This window comes from Choristoneura fumiferana, chromosome 7 (genome assembly GCF_025370935.1).
Source record: "Choristoneura fumiferana chromosome 7, NRCan_CFum_1, whole genome shotgun sequence".
NCBI classification, from domain to species: domain Eukaryota; kingdom Metazoa; phylum Arthropoda; class Insecta; order Lepidoptera; family Tortricidae; genus Choristoneura; species Choristoneura fumiferana.
This window is the reverse complement of record NC_133478.1, coordinates 11783699-11805205: the sequence shown is the minus strand read 5'-3', so window position 1 is coordinate 11805205 and position 21507 is coordinate 11783699. Positions and strand designations below refer to the sequence as shown.

At 34.5% G+C, this 21507-nt stretch overlaps 1 protein-coding gene across 1 annotated transcript; it reads right to left on the bottom strand.

Annotated features, from left to right (window-relative positions):
- Nucleotides 1-1842: 1842 nt before the first annotated feature.
- On the bottom strand, nt 1843-21215 carry LOC141429721 (galactosylgalactosylxylosylprotein 3-beta-glucuronosyltransferase I-like). Its single transcript, XM_074090188.1, has 5 exons — nt 20832-21215; nt 19830-19983; nt 15944-16075; nt 12206-12427; nt 1843-8599 (listed from the first exon to the last, which is right to left on the bottom strand). Exons 1-5 carry the CDS (start codon nt 21026-21028, stop codon nt 8435-8437), a joined length of 870 nt encoding a protein of 289 aa, XP_073946289.1. The 5' UTR covers nt 21029-21215; the 3' UTR covers nt 1843-8434.
- Nucleotides 21216-21507: the final 292 nt, after the last annotated feature.

The following is a 21507-nucleotide window of genomic DNA, read 5'->3' as shown; positions in this document are numbered from 1 at the left end:
GGGCCCAGCAGTGGGACGTAAATAGGCTGCGATGATGATAATGAAAAAAAAGTATCGCTTTACAAAAAAAAATCTTTGTGTTCCGCGACCGTACTTTAAAGGAATATTGAAATTTTCACATACTTAGTAAACCGTCTCGATGAAAAGAAACTCGGTCTAATACGCAGACGCGATCGGTGTAATGCAAGCAATGCCAATGCTAAATAGATTGCTGTCAAAATCCAAACGTCAATGCGTCACATATAACGCTGAATGTCAAAATTCAAGAGTTGCCACTTCAAGAAATTGAGCTCCCTGCAATAAATTTAGCAAAGCACACTTTTTTAACTGACAAAAAAAACGGATGAGATTCTCGATGCATAACTTTTTACAGAGCAATCCGATTTTGACAATTCTTTTTTATTGGAGAGGGTAAACCCCGAAGTTGGTCCCATATAAATCTGGGAAAAAAATTATAAAATAAAAACTTTTTAACAAAAAATTTAAACCGCCGAAAAAACTGAAAAGTCAAAAATAAAAAAACCTTTTTAAACTTCTCATGCTCGTAAAGTTGGTATTTATTTATGCTGAATCTAGCAGACTTTATGCTCTAGTGCATAAATTAAAATCTTCGTCTAAGACTAAGGTGTCAAAAGCCACAAAAAAAGTTTCTATATGTTTTTTTAATAATTCTTATTTCATGTGAAACTAAAAATCAATTAAATGAATCAAAATAAATAAATAAAACTAAAAAAATATAATTATAATATAGCAATGCATGAAAAATAAAAGGTACTTAGTAAGTTAACAATTGTTTCCACTGTTGCTATTTAATTTCCTCTCAATCGAAGTGAAAAGCAATGTAAAACTCGAGCATTAAACCCATTTACCCCTCGACGTGTCTATTCACGGGTAAAATGCCTCGTTTTATGCTCTCGTTGTACAATCTACTATTTTGTTTAACCTTAATCTAAGTAGCAGTTTTAAGCGGTGCAGTTTTAAGCACTAGCCAGCAGGAGTGGACCTATAGTCGTCTACCTGATGGGCTTCTATCACTCCTACTGGCTGGCTGGCATAGACTGCAATCTGGCAGGTACGTCTAGGTTAAGGTTAAACAAAAGAGGTTTCTTATTTTTTGCTTTTTAGTTTTTTTCGGCGGTATAATTTTTTTAGTACTGAATTTGTGTTCAGATTTTGCGAATTCAACCATCTAAAACAGTAATAAAACAATATTACAATGTAAATACTGCCATATGCATTAATAGTTGAAATTTTATAATAAAAAATCAGCCAAGAGCGTGTCGTACACGCCCAAGATAGAGTTCCGTAGCCATTAGGTACGAAAAAATCAAGTCATGTTTTCTAAGGATTTCGTATTGTGTACGAAATCTTCCAAGTTTAGGTATATTTTATACCTTAGGCTGCTATTTACTCTTAAACTACTAATAATTCTCAACCAATCTTAGCCTTTATAATTTTCCTTGTGTGTCAAGACGCCGTGACGTTGTATCTGTCGGCGGCCGATCGTAAAATCCGCCAGATCACGAAATTCCTAGGCATATCGTGAAATGTCGCCATTACAAGGGACATCCGCGATACCGTATAACGATCGTGGTACCTAATTTTTTTTTTACAGTTATGTAGAAAACTTTACAAGATGACTTTTTGTACGTAGCAGTAACTTGTCCGTATAGATAAGTTAACGTTTCATATTCGAAAAATGACTTAAGTCTTATATCAATTCTTTACACTATACTTACAACGGGTAACTTCGTAAGTTTTTTACCTTTACAATACAAGCAATTTTCTTATTCTTAAGTTACCGTTACCACATTTCAATTAAAACTCCGTTTAATTCTTGGGATGATTTATTTCATGATTCTTAATGATATGAGGAATTTCCAAAATTATAAATATTACATGCTATCACAATACGGCCTACCTACTCTTAAATAAGTAAATAAAATATTTTTTTTTACAAAAAAAAAGTTTAAGTCAAAATTTAAAGTAGGAAGTATAAAAAATAGTATACAGTATCCACAAAAGTGTAAAAATGTGTAGATTGATATTTGTTTCTACTTCACCCACATGAAAACCTTATTTTATAAATCACTTTTATATACTAGGTATTGCAAATCATTATACTATTATTCAAACATACGCTAAATACGCTTAAATAGACAGACCTGGTCAAGTATTTTTTCGCTCTTATTTTTTGTGTGATAATATCTACTATTTACACAAGTACATATATAAAATTAACATTTACTTACAGTCTGTGTAAATACTTTCAAAATTAAATATGAAAGTATAATAACTAAAGCCTGAATATGGAAAAAAACAATCCCGTCTTTTGAGATCCGCAGTCAGGTAAATTGAAACAATTAAATGATATATTAATTCCAGACGTTAGTCCATAAAAAGAATCAATAACAATTAATTAGAAGTCAAATAAAATTAAAAAAAAAAAACTAAAAAAAAAAAAAAAAAAACTTGAAAGAACAAATACCTACTTAATTAATGTTTTCTTTATTGTAATTTTAATACAATCATTATTCTATTCTTTATTTCGCGTAACTTGAGACATAGGAGTATATCACATGAAAAAAAAACGCATTTTCATCAAAAACAAAATAGGGAGGGGGTTTGAAAATTTGTGACACAAACAATAGTTATTTGTGTCACAAGGGAGCAAAATGGTGTATTTACGGCGAGGGCGTACATTGAATCCAGAATGTAGAGAAGGACGTAATGAGGGTTTCAAGTGTTCACGCCCAAGACGAAAATAATTTTGCTCCCGAGTGGCTCATACAACTTTTCACACCGAGCATTAAGAAACTTGAAAAAAAAATATTTTTTAACTATTATTAAAGAACAATCAGCATAGAAAATGGCGAGGCTTTACAATTATCAACTTCAAAAAATGGCATTTGCAATAAAACACTTAGAAAAGCCTTGAACAGAAAAGTTGCACTTTGCTCCCTCTCGTCAGGGAGGAAAAGTTACTTTTCTGTATGAGAGGTGTGAAAAATAAATAACTTATCCTTAGTTACGAGCTACGAATGAATTACAACATTTTGAGAAACTGTGTTAATTAAGCTTAGTAGGTACTATTTAACAAAGCTGCTTGCTAATTATTTTTAATCCCCGTTGCAAAAAGTGTGGTATTATAAGTTTAACCGCTATGTTTGTCTGTCTGTGGCACCGTAGCTCTTAAACGGGTGGACCGATTTGAATGCGGTTTTTTTTAATTCGAAAGCAGGTTTTTTAAGATGGTTCTTAGACATGTTTTATCAAAATCGCTTCAGCCGTTTTTGAGATATTGAACTTTGAAGTGACAAAGTCGGGGGTGTTCCAACTTTTTATTGGTTAGGTTATTTATATAAATCAGAGTAGATTGTTGTAACGTAATTTACAATCCTTGTCCCAGGTCTGCTAATTATAATATTTTCTTAAAACTAACATAAGTACATATTGATAATTCAGATTACTGATAATTAACAGTAAACAAGTGTTAGACCAGCTTCATTAGGCATTGAGCACTAAGCTTATATTATTATTATGCATATCATAGTCTTCGCTAACGTAGTAGGATGATAATATTCATCTAATAGGACAGCTAGCATGTGTAGTCACGATTTATTTTGTCGCTGAAGTAATCTATTTCTATCTAATAAAGGAGATAAATACGTTGACCGAAAAATGATGAAATGAGGCGCGAGCATTCACTTAGAACGAAAGCAAACATATTTTCAACTTCGTGATTTTCTGTCATTAGTTACATATATGTATATACTGAGCGGCAAAAAATCTGGCCCTCAAATGTATGCAGAATCGGTAATTTTGTATGAAGGGTAGGCCAAATTTTGTGCCGCTAAGTATATTATAAAGTCGATTTAGTTCCAACAGTTTGTTAAGGAAAATAGATTAAAAAATGTATTTTTCTTTTGAAAACCGGCAAGATTGTTTTGTGCTTATAATGTCTATAAGACATTTATGTATTTGGAAATGTCTATGAAAGCCTTTCATACCAGTTTACCTACTAAAAAATAAATACAGTTCAAATATTTAAACAGGTTGGGTTAGTTCCATAGTCCGCTGCTGTACATACTTTTCACTTTACGATTTGACAATACGGTATTTGACTATTTTGTATATGTTTTATAAATTAAAACTACACAATGCCTGTTATCGAATAGAGAAACAATTTTTAAGCTAAATTTACAAAAAACACACATACACACCGAAAGACATACTGGCATGTGACGTCACACGCCAGTAGCGCCAGACTTGCTGCATAGAGAAAAGCGTTTGAAAAAGAGACTGGTATATTGATTTTTCAAAAAATCACTATAAATCCAATTCTCAACCGATTTAAGTTTTCATTTCGCTAAACACTGTCTGTATATCTATATTTTCATAATAATATTAAGATATGGCAAATTCAGGAGTAGTAAAATACCGTATTGTTTGCATACATTGATCAGTGGTCAAAGTTTACCACGTCAAAGTTAGATTAGATTTCGAATAAAAAATTAGGATGAAAAACCTTTAACAGCTTTATCACACTCGTGATTTGCGGGTGAGTTAGGCTGCTTTTCAACCAGAGATGTGCGAAGAACGTGTTTTTCAGTAGCCAATAGAAACGCTTCATTTACACATCCTCGCGCAGCACATCTCTGGTGGAAACAGCTGAGCGGAGCGAGGCGAGGTAAATGAAGCGATTCTATTGGTTAATGAAAAACATATTCCTCGTCACATCCTCGCACATACCTGGAAACGGAGTCTTAAAGGAGCGCACAACGCGTCGCTTCGCTTTTAATATGCCCGCAAATCCACAGGACAAGGCTGTATGTGTGTATGTAAAACTCTTTATTGTACAAAAGAAAAGAAACAAAATACAATTGACAAACTTTGAGATACATGTACAAAGGCGGACTTATCCCTTTAAAGGGCCTCTACCACTCAACCTTTGAGTCAATAGGGACCGACAAAGAGTGAGATTAAGAGGCTGTTTCACCATCCATTGATTAGTGTTAACTGGCGGTTAGGTGTGATGCCGTCTCTATTTCATCATCATCATCATTCCAGCCTCCCTATTCAGCGTCTCTATTTTGTTTTGTTCGAATAGACGGAGACGGCATCACATTTTACCGTCGGTTAACACTAATCAATGGATGGTGAAACAGACCCTAAGAGTCAAAAATAGCTAATACAGCTAGACAGTTGCAACTGTTAGGGGCTGTTTCACCATCCATTGATTAGTGTTAACTGGCGGTTAAGTGTGATGCCGTCTCTATTTGTTTTGTTCGAATAGACGGACACGGCATCACATTTAACCGTCAGTTAACACTAATCAATGGATGGTGAAACAGCCCCTTAGTGTTCAGTCAAAGTTAACCCAACGTATGATCTTAATTTATAGGACATCACAATTTTTTTATCAGAAAGACGAAATACATCAGATGACTTACTTAGTTCAGTTTTATTCGAAGATGCCAAGATTCTACTGCTTGATAGACTGAGTAATACGCCTAAGAAGTAATTAAAAGCGAGATGATTACTTTCTCGGTCACGCGGTTGAACGATTGAAGGATAGTACATTATTAGCATTTAGAATTCTAATGCCTGTAATGTCTAGTTTAAGACTTGCAAAAAACCCATGCAAGTTGCAATACATTACGGCACTCGATTTACCACTCCCAACTCGTGCACTTTACAGCTTCACAATGTAATGCAAATTGCACGAATTTTCTTGCAAGTCTGTTGGGCTACTACGAAACTCGAAGTTCGTATCGTACCGTCCCTCTCGCTCTCGTATTAAATAGTATAAGTGTCAGAGGGACCGCACGACACGAACTTCGAGTTTCGTAGTAGCCCTGCAGGTCTTAAATATTCGTCGAAAGAAGTGCTCCCCGTGTCTAATGACTTTACAAACAATTTTACAGTCATATTTAATAATAATACTTTTTCTAGTGATATCATGTAATTTTATGTGTCAGTAATAAGAAAATGCTCCAAGTTTGTTCAATAGTTGCGTAACTATTAGAATAAAACATACCTACGTACGTCCAATACTTAATTACCAAGTTGCCTAAGATGGCACTATTCCCTAAGACTATTAATAGGCCAAGTTATTGTTACGAGTCAAATTATTTCTCTAATGAGTAAGGCCATCCATAAAGTGCGTCACACCTATTTTGACCATTTCTAGACACCCCCCCCCCCCTGTCACACGAATTGCCATGATAATTGCAGTTATTTTGTTCCTCTGTCACAAACCGCTTGACCCCCCCCCCTTCCCCCAAATGTGTGACGTACTTTATGGCTGACCCCTAATAACAGTAACATGAAAGTAGAAATTCTAGTATAATGTTCTTTACTTGTCTATTTTAAGCTTGTAAATGATGTTCAAAATAGACAAATAAGAATATGTGTAAAAGTAGAGAGTTGATTTGTCGATTGGGGCTACGCTTTGAGTCATGCGCTATTAAATCTAGTTCAGACGGTGCAAAAATATCATGCTAGTTTGACGTTGTGGTTGTATAGATATGTATGCCCTCGACTGTCACTCACACGATATTTACTTATACCTTATTCATAAACGCTTGTAAAGTACAGTTTAGTTAAACCTTACTTTGACATTTGCGTTTGCCTGACGTAGGCAAAATACAATTTTGCTGTTTGTGTGTTTCTTTTGCGAATAAGGGGTTAGGTCAAGAAATTTACGAAACTAGGAAGTAGCCACTCACCAGCAGATATATTACAAAGAGCAGAGAGATCTTTTAGTCTAATTATTTTCTTTTGTTCATATTAAAGACAGCAAAATTTCTGCATTCTCGAAACCGTTACTTTCAACACTTTCCTGATTTTTCTTTAAAATAATGAAGAATGACATGAATAATAAATAAATTAAATAGTTCATCAATAAATGTTCTTCTTCTCTATATGATATTATTGATATTTTGGGGTAAAAATGTCTACTGCTTACTGTAGGTACTTATTAATACTGAGTTATACGGGAATACTAGTGAAAACAGTTTCTAACTTACAAATTAATTACTTACCCTATTTTTTTTAAATCATCGGGTGACAGGCAAAAGTCACCAAGTATCAAATACCTACTTACAACAAAGCTCGTATCTCAGTATGAAATTACTAACTAGATACGACTTTTTGAAGAACAGTGACAGAAATTTTAGCGAATTTTGCTTGTCATCCGGCGAAATATTAATTACTTGTATCCATTCGTTTACACATTTTGTTACACTATTTAACTCTCTTAATTTATAAATTCTGTACATGATTTTTAAATTAAATTTTATATTACATAATTTGCATTTTCAATAAAAAATATAGAATTTAACTAACTAAAGAATTAAATTCATTAAACATGATTAATATTTCTACTAAAACTAGTAGTAAAATAAATACCTACAAGAAATTTAAAAAATAAAATAATTTACACTTTTTCTACACAGAAAGTATTTTTTTTTGTAAATAAATACTACACTAGCATTTCTAATCACCCCAAAATATATAAAATATGAGTAATTGTTATAGTTATTATCATAGTATATATTATTATTCGTTATTATTACAGTCAAACAATTAAAGAGAGAATCACACACAAATGTGTGTATAGTTCATACTGAAATATGGAACAAAAAGGGTGTTTTTATAGCATCCGGAAAATATGAACTATTTTAACATTTTTTTTACAAATACTGGGCTTCAATGACTCTTATGTTATTAAATTTTAAACACTTACATAGAAGTGTTTCTAACAAACTACAAATTTCTTAATGTCAATACAATAGCTAGATGGTACTAAATATTGAGTAGTATGTGAGTATTTAAACAAAATATTGCCAATAATTTTATTGTTCAATTAATTGCGCTTCTTAATTAAGCGTTTTATATGTGGAAATGAAGCACATATACGTACACCGCCGTTAGCTTGATCCGCAGTATAATCTTTTCACAATAAATGGCCTAGTGACTTCCTTGATAAATGCAACTATGGCTTAGTGAGACAAAGTTGTACTTCGGATCGATCTTACGGCGATCTTATGGCGGTTCACCAATAAAACGTAGCAGCAACTAATCTTTTGGCATATTGTATAATCAAAAAAGTGTCTCCGAGTCTTTAACTTGTTATTCCTATAATACCTAGGTACTATTGACTAAATGTGTCACTTTCACATTTCATAGCTAAAAGAACGTGCTAAATGACTATCAAAAGAATATCATTGTGGTAGACACCGTTCATGATTTTGTTCTTTTACAATACAAATATCTTTCAATACCTTAGTAGGCTTAAATACAAAAACCGAGCACAGCTCATTATCCAAGTTTCCCGTTTAAACACCTTTCTTTCCTTACATTTAAGGTTTTTCAAGAGCCACGTGTTCGACGCTTCATAGAATATGACCAATAGGAAAGCCTGAGAGAATCACACCTCGATATGGTCATCGTTTATTGGTGGATGTTTTAGTTTCTTGGGGTTGAGTATAGCCATCTTCTGTGTGCGTGTGTGCCATACGTACACTTTGGTACAGTTGTCTGCTAGCGGCTCGAGATCTTTTACAGTCGCGAAGTACTTTAGTATCTCGCTCTCCTGGAATTTAAAAAGAAATCGTGTGAGATGGTTGATTATAGCGGCCACAAAGAACAATTTAATAAGGAACCACTTTATTGTAGCCCTGGAAACAATTCAATTTTTAGATCAAACTGAAAAATTAGATTTTTAGTTACTTTGAAACTATTAACGGTTGTCAAATATTTTGTAGCGTGAAGTTACAACTGCAAAGAGGAGCGCTTATCAATCCGCACCAAACCAAATATACTACTACAGCAGATTTATTAATCGTTTGTGTGAACTATCGAGCTCACGATAAGCACATTAAATTTGGTATAGTCGACCTATTTAGTGCTTCACCATTTATGACAGTGTGGGTTAATTCACAAGAGCTTGAATGAATTGAACGAAAGAAACGCCGTCATTTGTCACTGTGTGAGTGTCGCTGTCTTTGTCTCCCTGTATATTGTAAGCGCCTGTATAAATCGCCGTGGTGGCCTAATGGTTTGACCTATCGCCTCTCAAGCAGAGGGTCGTGGGTTCAAACCCCGGCTCGCACCTCTGAGTTTTTCGAAATTCATGTGCGGAATTACATTTGAAATTTACTACGAGCTATGCGGTGAAGGAAAACATCGTGAGGAAACCTGCACAAACCTGCGAAGCAATTCAATGGTGCGTGTGAAGTTCCCAATCCGCACTGGGCCTGCGTGGGAACTATGGCCCAAGCCCTCTTGTTCTGAGAGGAGGCCTGTGCCCAGCAGTGGGACGTATATAGGCTGGGATGATGATGATATTGTAAGCAAGCACATTGCTTCTTCTTCATTATTCAAGAACAAAATCAAAATTATATAATATCTCCACATTATTATAAGGATTAAGCAGCAAAACCCAAGGCAGAAAGGTAAATTTGATGGTTCACTACACAGATTTTACTACAATGGAGATTTTTTTATTTTTTTTATATTTTATTTATTTTATAATTGTCACTTTCTGAATTTACTTTTCTTAATCATTTTCTGGTGGGCATTTAGACATTATCATTCAGTCTGTTCGTGCCAGGCCAGCTCTTGTGAATCGACATCTCGTGTACATTAGAAAAAAAAGTTGGTCCTATTAATAATGTAGGTGATAATAGTCTTGTGTTTGAGCCGAACAACTGACATTGAAACAAGGTAAAGGAATGCTTTGGTCGACCACACACAGTAAAGTACAAAAACTTACACAGTGCAAGTGTGAGCAACCTACACGAAAAACAACTTGTGGGGTTTGTTTGTAAAAAAAAACTGCCAGAATTTGTTCGATTCAGCTAAAGCTTCCGTTTATTTAACAGTTGCTTGTCTTTTTTAGGGAAACCAAAGGTAGCCATAACCAGTTTGTAATTTTTAAGAATGAACGTTTAAATTAACTGATTTGTGTTGTAATAAATCAATTTGTCCTGCGTGTATCCTTATCACATGCGTACACAATGCGCGAAAGGTAATTAAAGCGTCTATTACCTACAGATCAGTTATTTCACTATCGTCGTTTGTACATAAAGCGAAAATAGCTACCAGTGACGTTCTGCATACAATCTGACATGGTCACCGTTCCTAGCGCGCAACATATTTGCCCTTTTTCTTCACATTTTATCAAGAAAATTTTATTACATTTAAAATTTGAACATTTATTTTGAAGAATTTTAAAGACTTTTTTTGCTAATGTATAAATACAAGGTTTCCTTTTATATCCCTTTTAAGTTTTTTTGCGACTAAGCATCCTAACGTCTTAAACTTTCGTGATTTTCACTCAGTCAAAATACCACAAACAGGACTTAAGTATCACGCTTACACACACGAGTAATATTTACCTCGACGCAATGTGGCCGTGGTCACGAGTAGACTGAAGTGTGGGGTGTCAAGTCTGCCTAGCAGCGCGAGTCCTTCGAACTCTCTGAGTTCGCGCTGATAAATATTACTCGTGTGTGTAAGCGTGATAAGTCCCGTTGGTGGTATTTTGACTATAAGAATCCTAAGCTCGTCATTTTTACTGATCCGTTTTATCATAACATTCGGCGATTGCCTTAGTAGTTTTGTATGAGCGAGTACACACACAGTATACAGCATTTATTGTGATTGAACTCACTAATACAACTACGATACGATAAAACGGACCGCTGCGTGAACGTGCCCTAACGTCACGCTACGGCACATTTGGGATCAGTAAAAGTGCTAATAATGAATACTAACGCCACTTATGAAAATAAGGTTATTGATTACCGTAGCCGGGTTAGCTGTAGAAACAAGGTCGGGTAACAGTACTTGGCAATTTTAGGCTCATTATGCCTGGTGATGTAACTACATTTTTCCTTTACATTTTAGTAATTAATATACAATAGCCCTTACCCGTGGTTTCGCACGCATAAATCACACACAATTTTATAGCACGTGCAATTCGCAACCGCAATGACACATTCTCTGTATCCGTCGTGTTAAATAAATAAATAAATAAATATCACGGGACAATTCATTCACACCAATTGACCTAGTCCCAAAGTAAGCTTAGCAAAACTTGTGTTATGCGTACTAAGCTGTGTTATGCTACTTATATAGAATCTATTATTATAGTTAGTTACATACTTAAATAACAAACATTTGTATTTTTTATACAAATATCTGCCCCGACACGGGAATCGAACCCGGAAACTAGGTCGTCTGGTGTTATCATGTATTTGTAATAATATTGTTGTGTCTTGTGTGGTTGTGAATATTTATGGTGAGGTTGCGAGAATTTTTTCTTCGAATCTGATACGTATCGTTTGTACTAAAGTATAATATATCGTTACCTACTAACCTTAGCTACGTGCTACTAACTAATCTACTCTTGTTTGAAACGCGCTGTCATCTTTTATCCACCATTACCTCTCATATTTCCTTTACTAGATTTTTTTACCGTGCAACGGCAAAACCCACTAAACAATGGCAAGATCCTGTGATGGCCAGAGCCATATTTTTATTTTTAATTAACTACTTTTGTTTTGCTCACCATCAAATTCATGTCAGTAGGCACAGGGCTCGATATTCTCATGCGATTGTACGTTTATTGTTATTAAAATACGTATCACCAAAGGATGTTGATAGAGCCATGCGTCCGATATAAAAATCTATAAGTGAAAGCCGATAACGCGGTCGTACCCGTATGACGAACAAATATCGGTACTGTAATTATATTAACTATCTGAAATTAAAATGCGACCTACATTGTGAATAGAATCATTAATTAATGAACGTTGGAACTTGGAACGCTACCTACGGGTGAAGTAAATAAAAGGCATTTTTAAACATGGTTATGCAAATATGTTATTTTTTAAATGCGCTATTTTAAGTTGCACAACTATACGAATTGCCGCCATTCTATCAAAATTACCTGAATGAACTAAAATAATTTCTTGGCTCACCCGTCAGTTGGGTATTACAGGATGAAGGTATAAAGAGATAGTTAATGATATCGCGAGCGCCCGCGCGTGAGACTATATCTGCTATGCAGCATGCAGCCTCTGATTAATCTGTCCGAATAAACCGAGACAGCATCACATTTAACTGTCACATCAAATTTGTTAACAAATGGCGAAAGGTCTTAGAATAAAAACAAAAGACACTCGAAACTAACCTGGAACCCAGATTGAACTTTTCTAGAAAATTTTGCTTCCGGATAGTCCAAGAACAGAGTAGCGTTGATGGCGAAGCCAGCCATGTCAAGGGGGAAGGGCCTGTAGGGTTTCCATAGAGCACTGAACCCTGAGACCTTCCCATCGGTGACCAAGGGTCTTTCCACCCGCATGCCGCCAACTATGCCCACCGGCCATACACCCACTCTCTTCACCTTTCTCATCTGAAATTAAAATTTAGAACATTTGAGTATTTGTTTTTTTTTAATCAGCCATAAAACGTTTAAAACTAATTTAAAAAAAAGTTCAATATCTCAAAAACAGCTGAACCGATTTTGATAAAACATGGCTTCTTAGCCATCGCTAGAAAACCGCATTCAAATCGGCCTACCCGTTTAAGACCTACGGTGCTACAGACACACACACACACACACACACACACACACACACACACACACACGCACGCACGCACGCACGCAAGCACGCACGCACGCACTCACGCACTCTACAATACCTACACTATAAAATATATCACAATTTTTTTTTCTCATCCAACCCTGTCGTGTGGGGTATCGTTGGTTACGTCTTTTTAAACCATTAGGGGTTTGCTAAGACGATTTTTCAATTCATTGATTTTTTTGCGAAATATTCTACTTTAAAGTGCAAATTTTGATTAAAATCGAGCTCCCCCCCCCTCTAAAATCTAAACCGGTGGGTGGAAAAATTTGAAAAAATTCAGTATGGTAGTAAGTATATCAAACTTTCAAGGAAAACTATAACGGCTAAGTTTTCTTGAGAATTATTAGTAGTTTAATCTGTCATCTCCCAGGATAACAGGATCAAAGGAATTTGGGCACAAATTTGTGCCTCTGGGAGAGGACAGGTTAAGAGTAAATAGCAGTCTAAGGTATAAAATATGCCTAAACTTGGAAGATTCCGTATAAAATACGAAATCCTTAGAAAAATGTTTCTTATTTTTTTCGTAATGGCTACGGAACCGTATTTTGGGCGTGTCCGACACGCTCTTGGCCGGTTTTTTCTTGTATCTGATACAAACTTAAATCTCTATTTCAATAGTTACTGAACTATAACAAATTAGGTACTTAACATATATTTGTATGATAATTAAAGCAAAACCGCAACATTATCAGCCGTTATCTTTGCAATTAATATGTACTCCAAATATACCTACATTATGTACCTACTTGAATATTATGAAGTGTTTGAAAACACTCGACCCAGTACAACTAGGAGTAAAGATAGTATGAGTTCATGTTCCAGGAAGTGTACAATTTTAAATGTTGAAAAAACAGAATAAAAAAATCAGTTAAGAGTGTGTTACGCGCAATGTGGGGGTTCCGTAGCTACCTACTAATATGTGGCAAATAGTCAATACTAAGTTATGATCGACTATTACTCGTTCACTTGTAAAACATACAAAGCTGTGATAGTTTTCCCTTTAAAATCATTAGATATACTACCATAATGTTTTTTTCCGATTTTATAAGCTAACGGCTTAGCTTGTGGAAGAGAGGGAGGATACTTGCCTCTAACAAAATTAGCACTTTTAAGGGGCTGTTTCACCATCCATTGATTAGCGTTAACCGACGGTTAAATGTGATGCCGTCTCCGTCTATTTGAACAAAATAAATAGAGACGGCATCACACCTAACCGCCAGTTAACACTAATCAATGGATGGTGAAACAGCCTAATAAAAAATTAAATATATGTAAAAAAATGGTTTTAACAAACATTATTAAATGTTCAGGCACGAGAGATCCGTTTCCTAAAATACAATACTTACAATACAATACAATTACTCTTTATTGTACACCAGAAATAGTAAGCGATACAGAAAACAGGTAGGTACACAGAGAAAATTACAAGGTAAGCCATAGGCGGCCTTATCGCTTAAGAGCGATCTCTTCCAGGCAACCTTTTTACAGAAAGAAGGAAGGACTAGTTTACAACAGGTGGTGCATTAACAGTAGATCAGAAAATTAAAATACAACAAAAACTCATCTACACATACAAAAGTTAAAAGTATCCTTTGGGTTTAAAACATCTCTTTCCTGGGATACTGATGTACCAAAACATCCATTATTCTATAACATCTACTTTCCAAAAAATTATATTCTTAAAAATAATACACCTAAAACCTTTGTTTCCTAGAATGTCCATTTCCCTATTAGATAAATTTCCCAAAACGTCAATTTAGCTAAACGCCTTTTTTCAGAACATTCATTCCCAAAAATGCCCGTCACCATATAAAATATACTTTAAAATTAGGAAACAGATCTTCTACGATTTGGTTATTACTGGAAACGTGTCTAACTAACTAAACTACAATTTAGATGCTATAGGAAACGTATTTTGTCAGGTTTTGATAGCTTAGGAAACGGATCTTCTAGACTTTGGTTATTACTGGAAACATGTCTTCTAGAACTTGGATGGTATGGAAAACGTATCATCTCAGATTGAATATCTTAGAAAACGGATATTCTATGATATTTTAGAAAATGGATCTTGTAGGATTTTGATGTTTTAAGAAACGGATCTCTAATGCCTAATATTTCAAACTACTCAATAGAATATGATTATGTTATCTGTTATTTGTTTTGAGAATGTTTCATGAATTAACATTTAAGATTTGTTTACATTTGGAACAAAACACAACAAGAATGTAATGTTTCATAAACAAGATATTATGAAAGTGGCAAAGTAAACAAAGTAAATGAAATGCTTGACTTTCTCTCGTGGTATGATATCTTTCACATAAACATAAAGTGAAAGGTGCATCAGCAAATGAAATGAGGGCTACCGCGTATGAATTCGCCGCTAGAGGCGCTAGTGTAGCGTGAGGTCTGTGAAATGTCAAATGTCTCTGTTTTTGGGTGAGCTACGCGGGTTTATTTATAATTAGAAAAAAATTGTGAATGTTTTGCAATAACTGAAATTAATTATGGCAAATATGCGTTACGGGGCAATGAATGTCTGTGTTTTGAGAAATTTTTGTCTTTCGGAAACCTTTGTCCTCCTAGCATGCTCGATATTTTTATGGTTCGCTTTGTGTTTTCACGTCCGTAATAACAAACTATCCACTATACCTCAGGCAGGACCTCTGTCTACAATGGCGCCAACTAGTGAGCGCGAAAACGGTAGCCCTCATTGAGATAGGCAGTAAAATCTATCACAGAGTAATTCAAATTAAATAGATTTAATTACATTTTACTCGTTTGCTACATACAATGTCTTAATATAATCAATTTGCGGGAAAACTCTACATTCACTTTTTTTAACTCTACATTCACTACCTATACATGTTTAATTAAACAAATATTAAGTAAGTAAATAAGAAATACTTAAATCTCAAATTTTTTACTTCGTAAAAACTTAATATCTAATATCTATAGTAAGACAAAATGTACTTACAGAAATCTGCAAAGGAAAATAACAAAATCATATTATTTATTAGGAATTGAAATCGATTCAGTTGTAGTTGTTGTTAAGAAAAAAACATTCAACAATGGAAAGAAGTTTTTGTACATAAGTAGTCTATAGTCTTGCTTCTTCTGATAATTTCTGAATAGTAACATTGGCCAGAAATGTCTTGTTTTTTTTTCTGGACAAGGCTATTATCATACCTGTGCGATTTTTCTTGCATGTCTGATGCATAATACTGACTTGCAAGTGGTTTTGGAGGTCTAAACTGGGCTTTAAAACGACTATTTTGACTCACCTCTTCAAAAACTTTTAAAGAGTAGGTGTTGTCATCATCCATGAAGAAAACAACTCCGGGCGCCCCCTCCGGCGTCTGTAGATATTTTCGGAGAAAATCCAGCGCCAAGTTTCTCTGTTCAACCCCACTTGCCTGCAAATATACGAATAATGTAAAAAAATATTGAAAACGAACGGGATTGTGGAAGAAAACAAATATAATAAACAGTTGTTTGTTATTAGTTCAAAACAAAATAATGTTTCGCACGTTTTACACAATCTGACACGTTAATAGTTACTAACGTAGTAGATTTAATATTAAAAATAATACTAGATATATTTGTTGTGAGATATAGATCGAGATCACCTTCAATGAGCTTCCGATATATCGACACGCTTGCATGCATTATGTATGATCCCGTAGCAAAATATATCTAGTGTAAATAACCGTGAATCATTAAAAACTGTTATTAAAAGTAATATTATTTCGTTGGTATTAAATAACGGTACAGATTTAAATGGTGACCTACTGGTAACCTTTTCACAATAAAGTCATCGAGGCAATGCAATACATTGAGGAATTACTATGTACAATTCGTCATATAAAAAAATATATAATTAGAGTAGGACCAGCGAGCCACGGCAGGAGCAATGTATAAAGCAAACATCGTTTATGAAAATCTGAAAATCAGGTTGGCAAGCTCGAAAGTGAATCCAAATTGAAAATAAAGAAAAAATATTTTTTGTAGAATTTAATCAGTTTCCATGACTGTATTTGCTAGCTAAGGTACCTATTACGCATTTGTTACCGATATTTTTTTATCTGCGGTAACAATCCTGTTCATGCTGCCAGCACTATCGAATATCGTGAAAAAAATCTCAGTACCTAAGTCAGAAATCAAATATTTACGCTCTACATTTTAAACAGTCAATATCTAACTAGACAACAGACAGACAGAGTTATTGGATGTCAACAATGACCAATTTAGTCATAGTCAAATATTTATTGGAGTTAACCTAAATATTATAAATAATAAATAAACATTTGTAAATATTTATTGTAGTTGTGGTGTGGTACGAAACTTATTCAAACGTTTTCAGCTTTTATTATTGAAAAATGCACAACTTAAGTCTAAATTTTAATATTAATACAGTTAAACAAAAACCAACATTTAAAAATAAGGGCCTAATTACATTATGTTAAGCGATTTAATTTAAAAGTCATAATTATAATTCATCAGACAAAAAAATTAGTCAAAACGTTGGTTAGTTAATCATAAAAAAAGCCAACATACACAATACCAACTAGTGTTGTAACTTGGCATCTTGAATAAACAAATATTCACATCCATAACCTGAAATTTATTGGGGACTTTATTTATCGAATAACAAAATTTCTAAAATAAAACTACAAAAGGTTTACAATAGACCGGGCTTTGTTCACGCCTTATTCACAGGCCAAGATACTTACGGTGCGATGAACTTTTAGGTAGTACCTATACGAAAACGTGCCTCATACAGCTATTTGGCGAGGCACCCTTAACCAAGACTTAGAAGGGCGGTAACAGACTAGCGTTTCATTTGCGCGTAAAAGATCGTTTTTGGAAGCCTGTGGACGCGCGTACAAGCTCATGTTTGTATCGTACCGTCCCGCAGACGCTAATATTATTTAATATGAGAGTGAGAGGGATGGTACTATACGAACGTCGATTTTTGAATTTCCTAGTAGCTCTTCTAGTGCACTTTTGTTTCCTTCTAGCGTTAAATAAGTAGAAATGAGCGCGTAAACGCGCGTTTAGTTTTATCCACCGTGTACGTAAGCGCGTATGCCAAAAATTACCATATACGCGCAGAATAAACGATAGTTTAAAACCGCCCTACAAGGACCCCGCTATAAATACCTTTATACAGGTTGTTATGTAAATGGTAGAGAGGGCACTTAGTAGTTAGGGACATTAAATAGTAAATTTAGGTTTGGTAAAAGTGCCACAATTTTCCAGATTTACTAACTAAAAGCGTCTCCTTCGTCAGTATTTTAACGATTTTCTTTAAAGTTTTCTGAGTAAAAGTTGACAATGTGTATTTTTAAATAAGCATTAAACAGGCTGGTTTTTTACGCTATTAGGTAATAAGAATTATTGCAGTTTTTTTTATCGCAAGAGCTCAAAGTTCAAGGAATGTGAGATCAAAAACACAAAAATATTTTTTTTATGGTTTTTTATCACAAACTTACGGTAGTTCCAGGCTGATGCTTATCTGATTTATGTATTCAGCAATATTAAAAAAAGAAAAATAGGTAATAACAGAATAATGAAAAAAAAAACAAGAAAAGAACCACAGTCAAAAACTTGAACAAGGTTGGCACTCTTAATAAAAAAAATGGTGGCACTTTTACTACACCTAAACTCACCTTTTAGAACATTCTAAGTGCCCTGTTCCAAAGGTCATAAATTGTTAAATTTGCACCTAACAACCTGCTTAAAGCGAGAACAGAATAGTTACGCAATATATGAGACTTACGGATTTCCTTGGGAAATAGCATATACTTGTCTATAAACATTTGTCGAAAATTTTAACGAGTACCTACTTTTTAGCAGCAGTCCTCAAAAAGCATGACAAAATAATTGTAGTATTTTGAAGCATGTTATAATGCCTCGGAACAAGTTAAAAGTAAAGTTTTGAGAATGGAAAAAAAGGCAATAAGGCCGCCTATTGTTCACCAAGAAAAAAAAATGTATACATACATCTCTCTTTTCTGTACTGCTTTCTATATTGTGGTGTACAACAAAGAGTTATTGTATAACAAGAGTGATTGCTACAATATTCAGCCCTAACTGTAGAAATTTTTTGTTCTACAACTTTGCATAACACATATTTGTGTAAGTAGAACAAGGAATTATGCAATCAACATTTCACACATATGTGCTAAATGTAGTTATTTATTATGTATCTTTCAATTACGTGTTTTGTTTGTTTAGCTAGTAATAGAGACACATTGGTGTATACTGGAAGTCTTTATTACCAATAAATAAATAAATAAAATCAATAAATAAATCTATCAAAAGCGCACAAAATTCATTAAGTGATATGTCCATGGGGCACAAAGTATTTTTAACAGGTTATTATTTGTCCTACATGGCATTAGGTCATACACATACGCATTTAGCAATGTGCAAGAATATTTAGTGTATGTGTAATTTTCCTTTACAAATCATGTTTGTGACATTGCAGCCTATATAATGACATCCCACTGCAGAGCACAGGCCTCCTTTCAGAATGAGAGAACTTGGACTATGGTTCCCAGGCTGGCCTAGATTGAATTAAGAACTTCATACACACCATTGAATTACTTATCAGGTTTGTGCAGGTTTCCTCGCGATTTTTTCCTTAACCATAAAGCTTGTGGTAAATTTTGAAATGTGATTTTGCACATAATTTTTGAAAAACTCAGAAGGACACACATCCAGACTTGAACCCATGAGCCTCTTCTTGAGAGACCATAGAGAGACCATAGATAGGTCAAACTATGAGACTACCACAACAATTCAATAAATGAAAATTTATTTGAAGCCACTCGTAAATTATAACTTTTGCTACAGCGGCATAATATTTAGTTTCCTTGTCTTAATACTTAGTTTTTATGGTTACATACCTCAAAGGGAAAAAGAGACACTTATAAGCAATGACCAACTGGAAACAGTATATTGATATTGATATTGATGTAGTAAGTATGCAAAACAGGAAACAGGCCATACAAACTTCTGTTTTCTCAATAGTAACAAAAGTTTTCACATGTCAAAATATTTTTTTTTATTAGAATTTGCAATGAGACCAGTGTACATCCTTGTCTTGCTTTAATCATGCATTTCTTATTATGTAAATATAATTATAAAAAGAATTTCACATACCGTGGAATGTTTCGCCTTATTTGTTTTAACATTGAGATGGGTATATTTAATAGTTGACTCCTTCAGCAAATTCTCAACGAGCTTGGTTTTTTTTTCCGAGTCCTCAATGACTATCCAGTGGAAATTCTTCACCAGCATCAGAGTCTGTGATAACCTGTGTGAGAAAAATACAGTAACATAATTACACTTAGAGCCCACAAAATTGATATATTTAAAGAAAACTAACTGATACATGGCATTTCATCTGCATCCTGCAAGAAATTCACACTTGTCTTGAATGAAATATCACCTTATTCCTAACTTATGTGCACATCATCCTGTGACATCGCAGCACTCTTTTAGTGGTGTTGCGTCACTGTAGGTATGCATAGGCCTAGACATACGTATCTGCAGCTACATAATATGTCTTTTTCTTTTTTACGGGTGTTGCTCAGTGTGCCTAGTGGAGAAGAGTGCCTGCTGCATATGTCTGAGGCTGACATAGTCACATTTGGTGTACTTAAGCTTTGTTAATAATAATAAAAAAAGAAAAATAGGCAGACACAGTAAAGTTTTAAAAATATTAGATCGCCTGGCCTATTTACAAAACTTTCTATGGCTTAGGGCAGGGGTCGGCCACCTTTTGAGTCGGAAAAGTCAAAAATAACAATTTACAAAATTTAAGAGCCACAAATTTAAATCAGTTTGGTTTTTGAGTTTTACTGATAGATACAAACAAACATAATTAAATTATTCCTATTTGTAATAAAAGTAAAGATTAGATGACGCGAGCGTATAGTTAGTCTAATTACCTACTCAATTAAATTTGTACAGCTGTTCAAAGATACCTTTAAGAAACAGGTAGCAGATTTATAAATAAAACTCGCTTACTTGAGCAATGAAGGTATTAATAATTTAACCATTGCCAAGCGCGTCGGCCAAATAAACATGATAGTTCATCTAATCAAGGGCAAATTCAACACGAGATGTAAAGGTAATCATAATCAGTGAACACATAAGTACCTTGTTAGATCAGCCTTCTGGGCCAACCTCGAATACGTAGGAGTTATCCCATATATCGTAGGCAAATAACCCACCACTTCCTGGTGAAACTGACACTGAAACGCTGGCTTACTATTAAACAAAAATAATACTACGAAAACCAACATCCCGAGCGCTAAGTATTGCTTTTTCACAATTTTTAAGTTAACAAAATGCATTTTACTATCACCACGGCCGCGCTTGTCGGCTTTTTACGTTAGCTAATGGAATATTAAAATTTAAACATAGCAATCCGTGTCGATTAAAAGCAACTCGGTTTACTGCAGACCATTTCCATTTCCCTGTATATTATACTACTCTTTGCTGCAGACGCTGTCGGTGCAATGCAATGCCAAATAGATTGCTGTCAATAGTCTGTCAAAATCCAAACGTCAATGCGTCGCGTCAAGTCAATTCAGGAGTTGCCAGCTCAAGAAAATCAGCTCCCTGCGATAGGAACAGCAAAGCACATTATTTTATTATATCTAGTGCCACGCGTGATTTTGACAAAATCAGGCATTAATGACATTGTAATCAGAACCAAGGCACGCGTCATCGTGAATGAAGAGTCATTCATGGCGCGTGCGCTTGTAAAATGTGAATATTTGTAGTACTTATAGGTAGAGACCTATACTACTAATATTCACATTTTACAAGT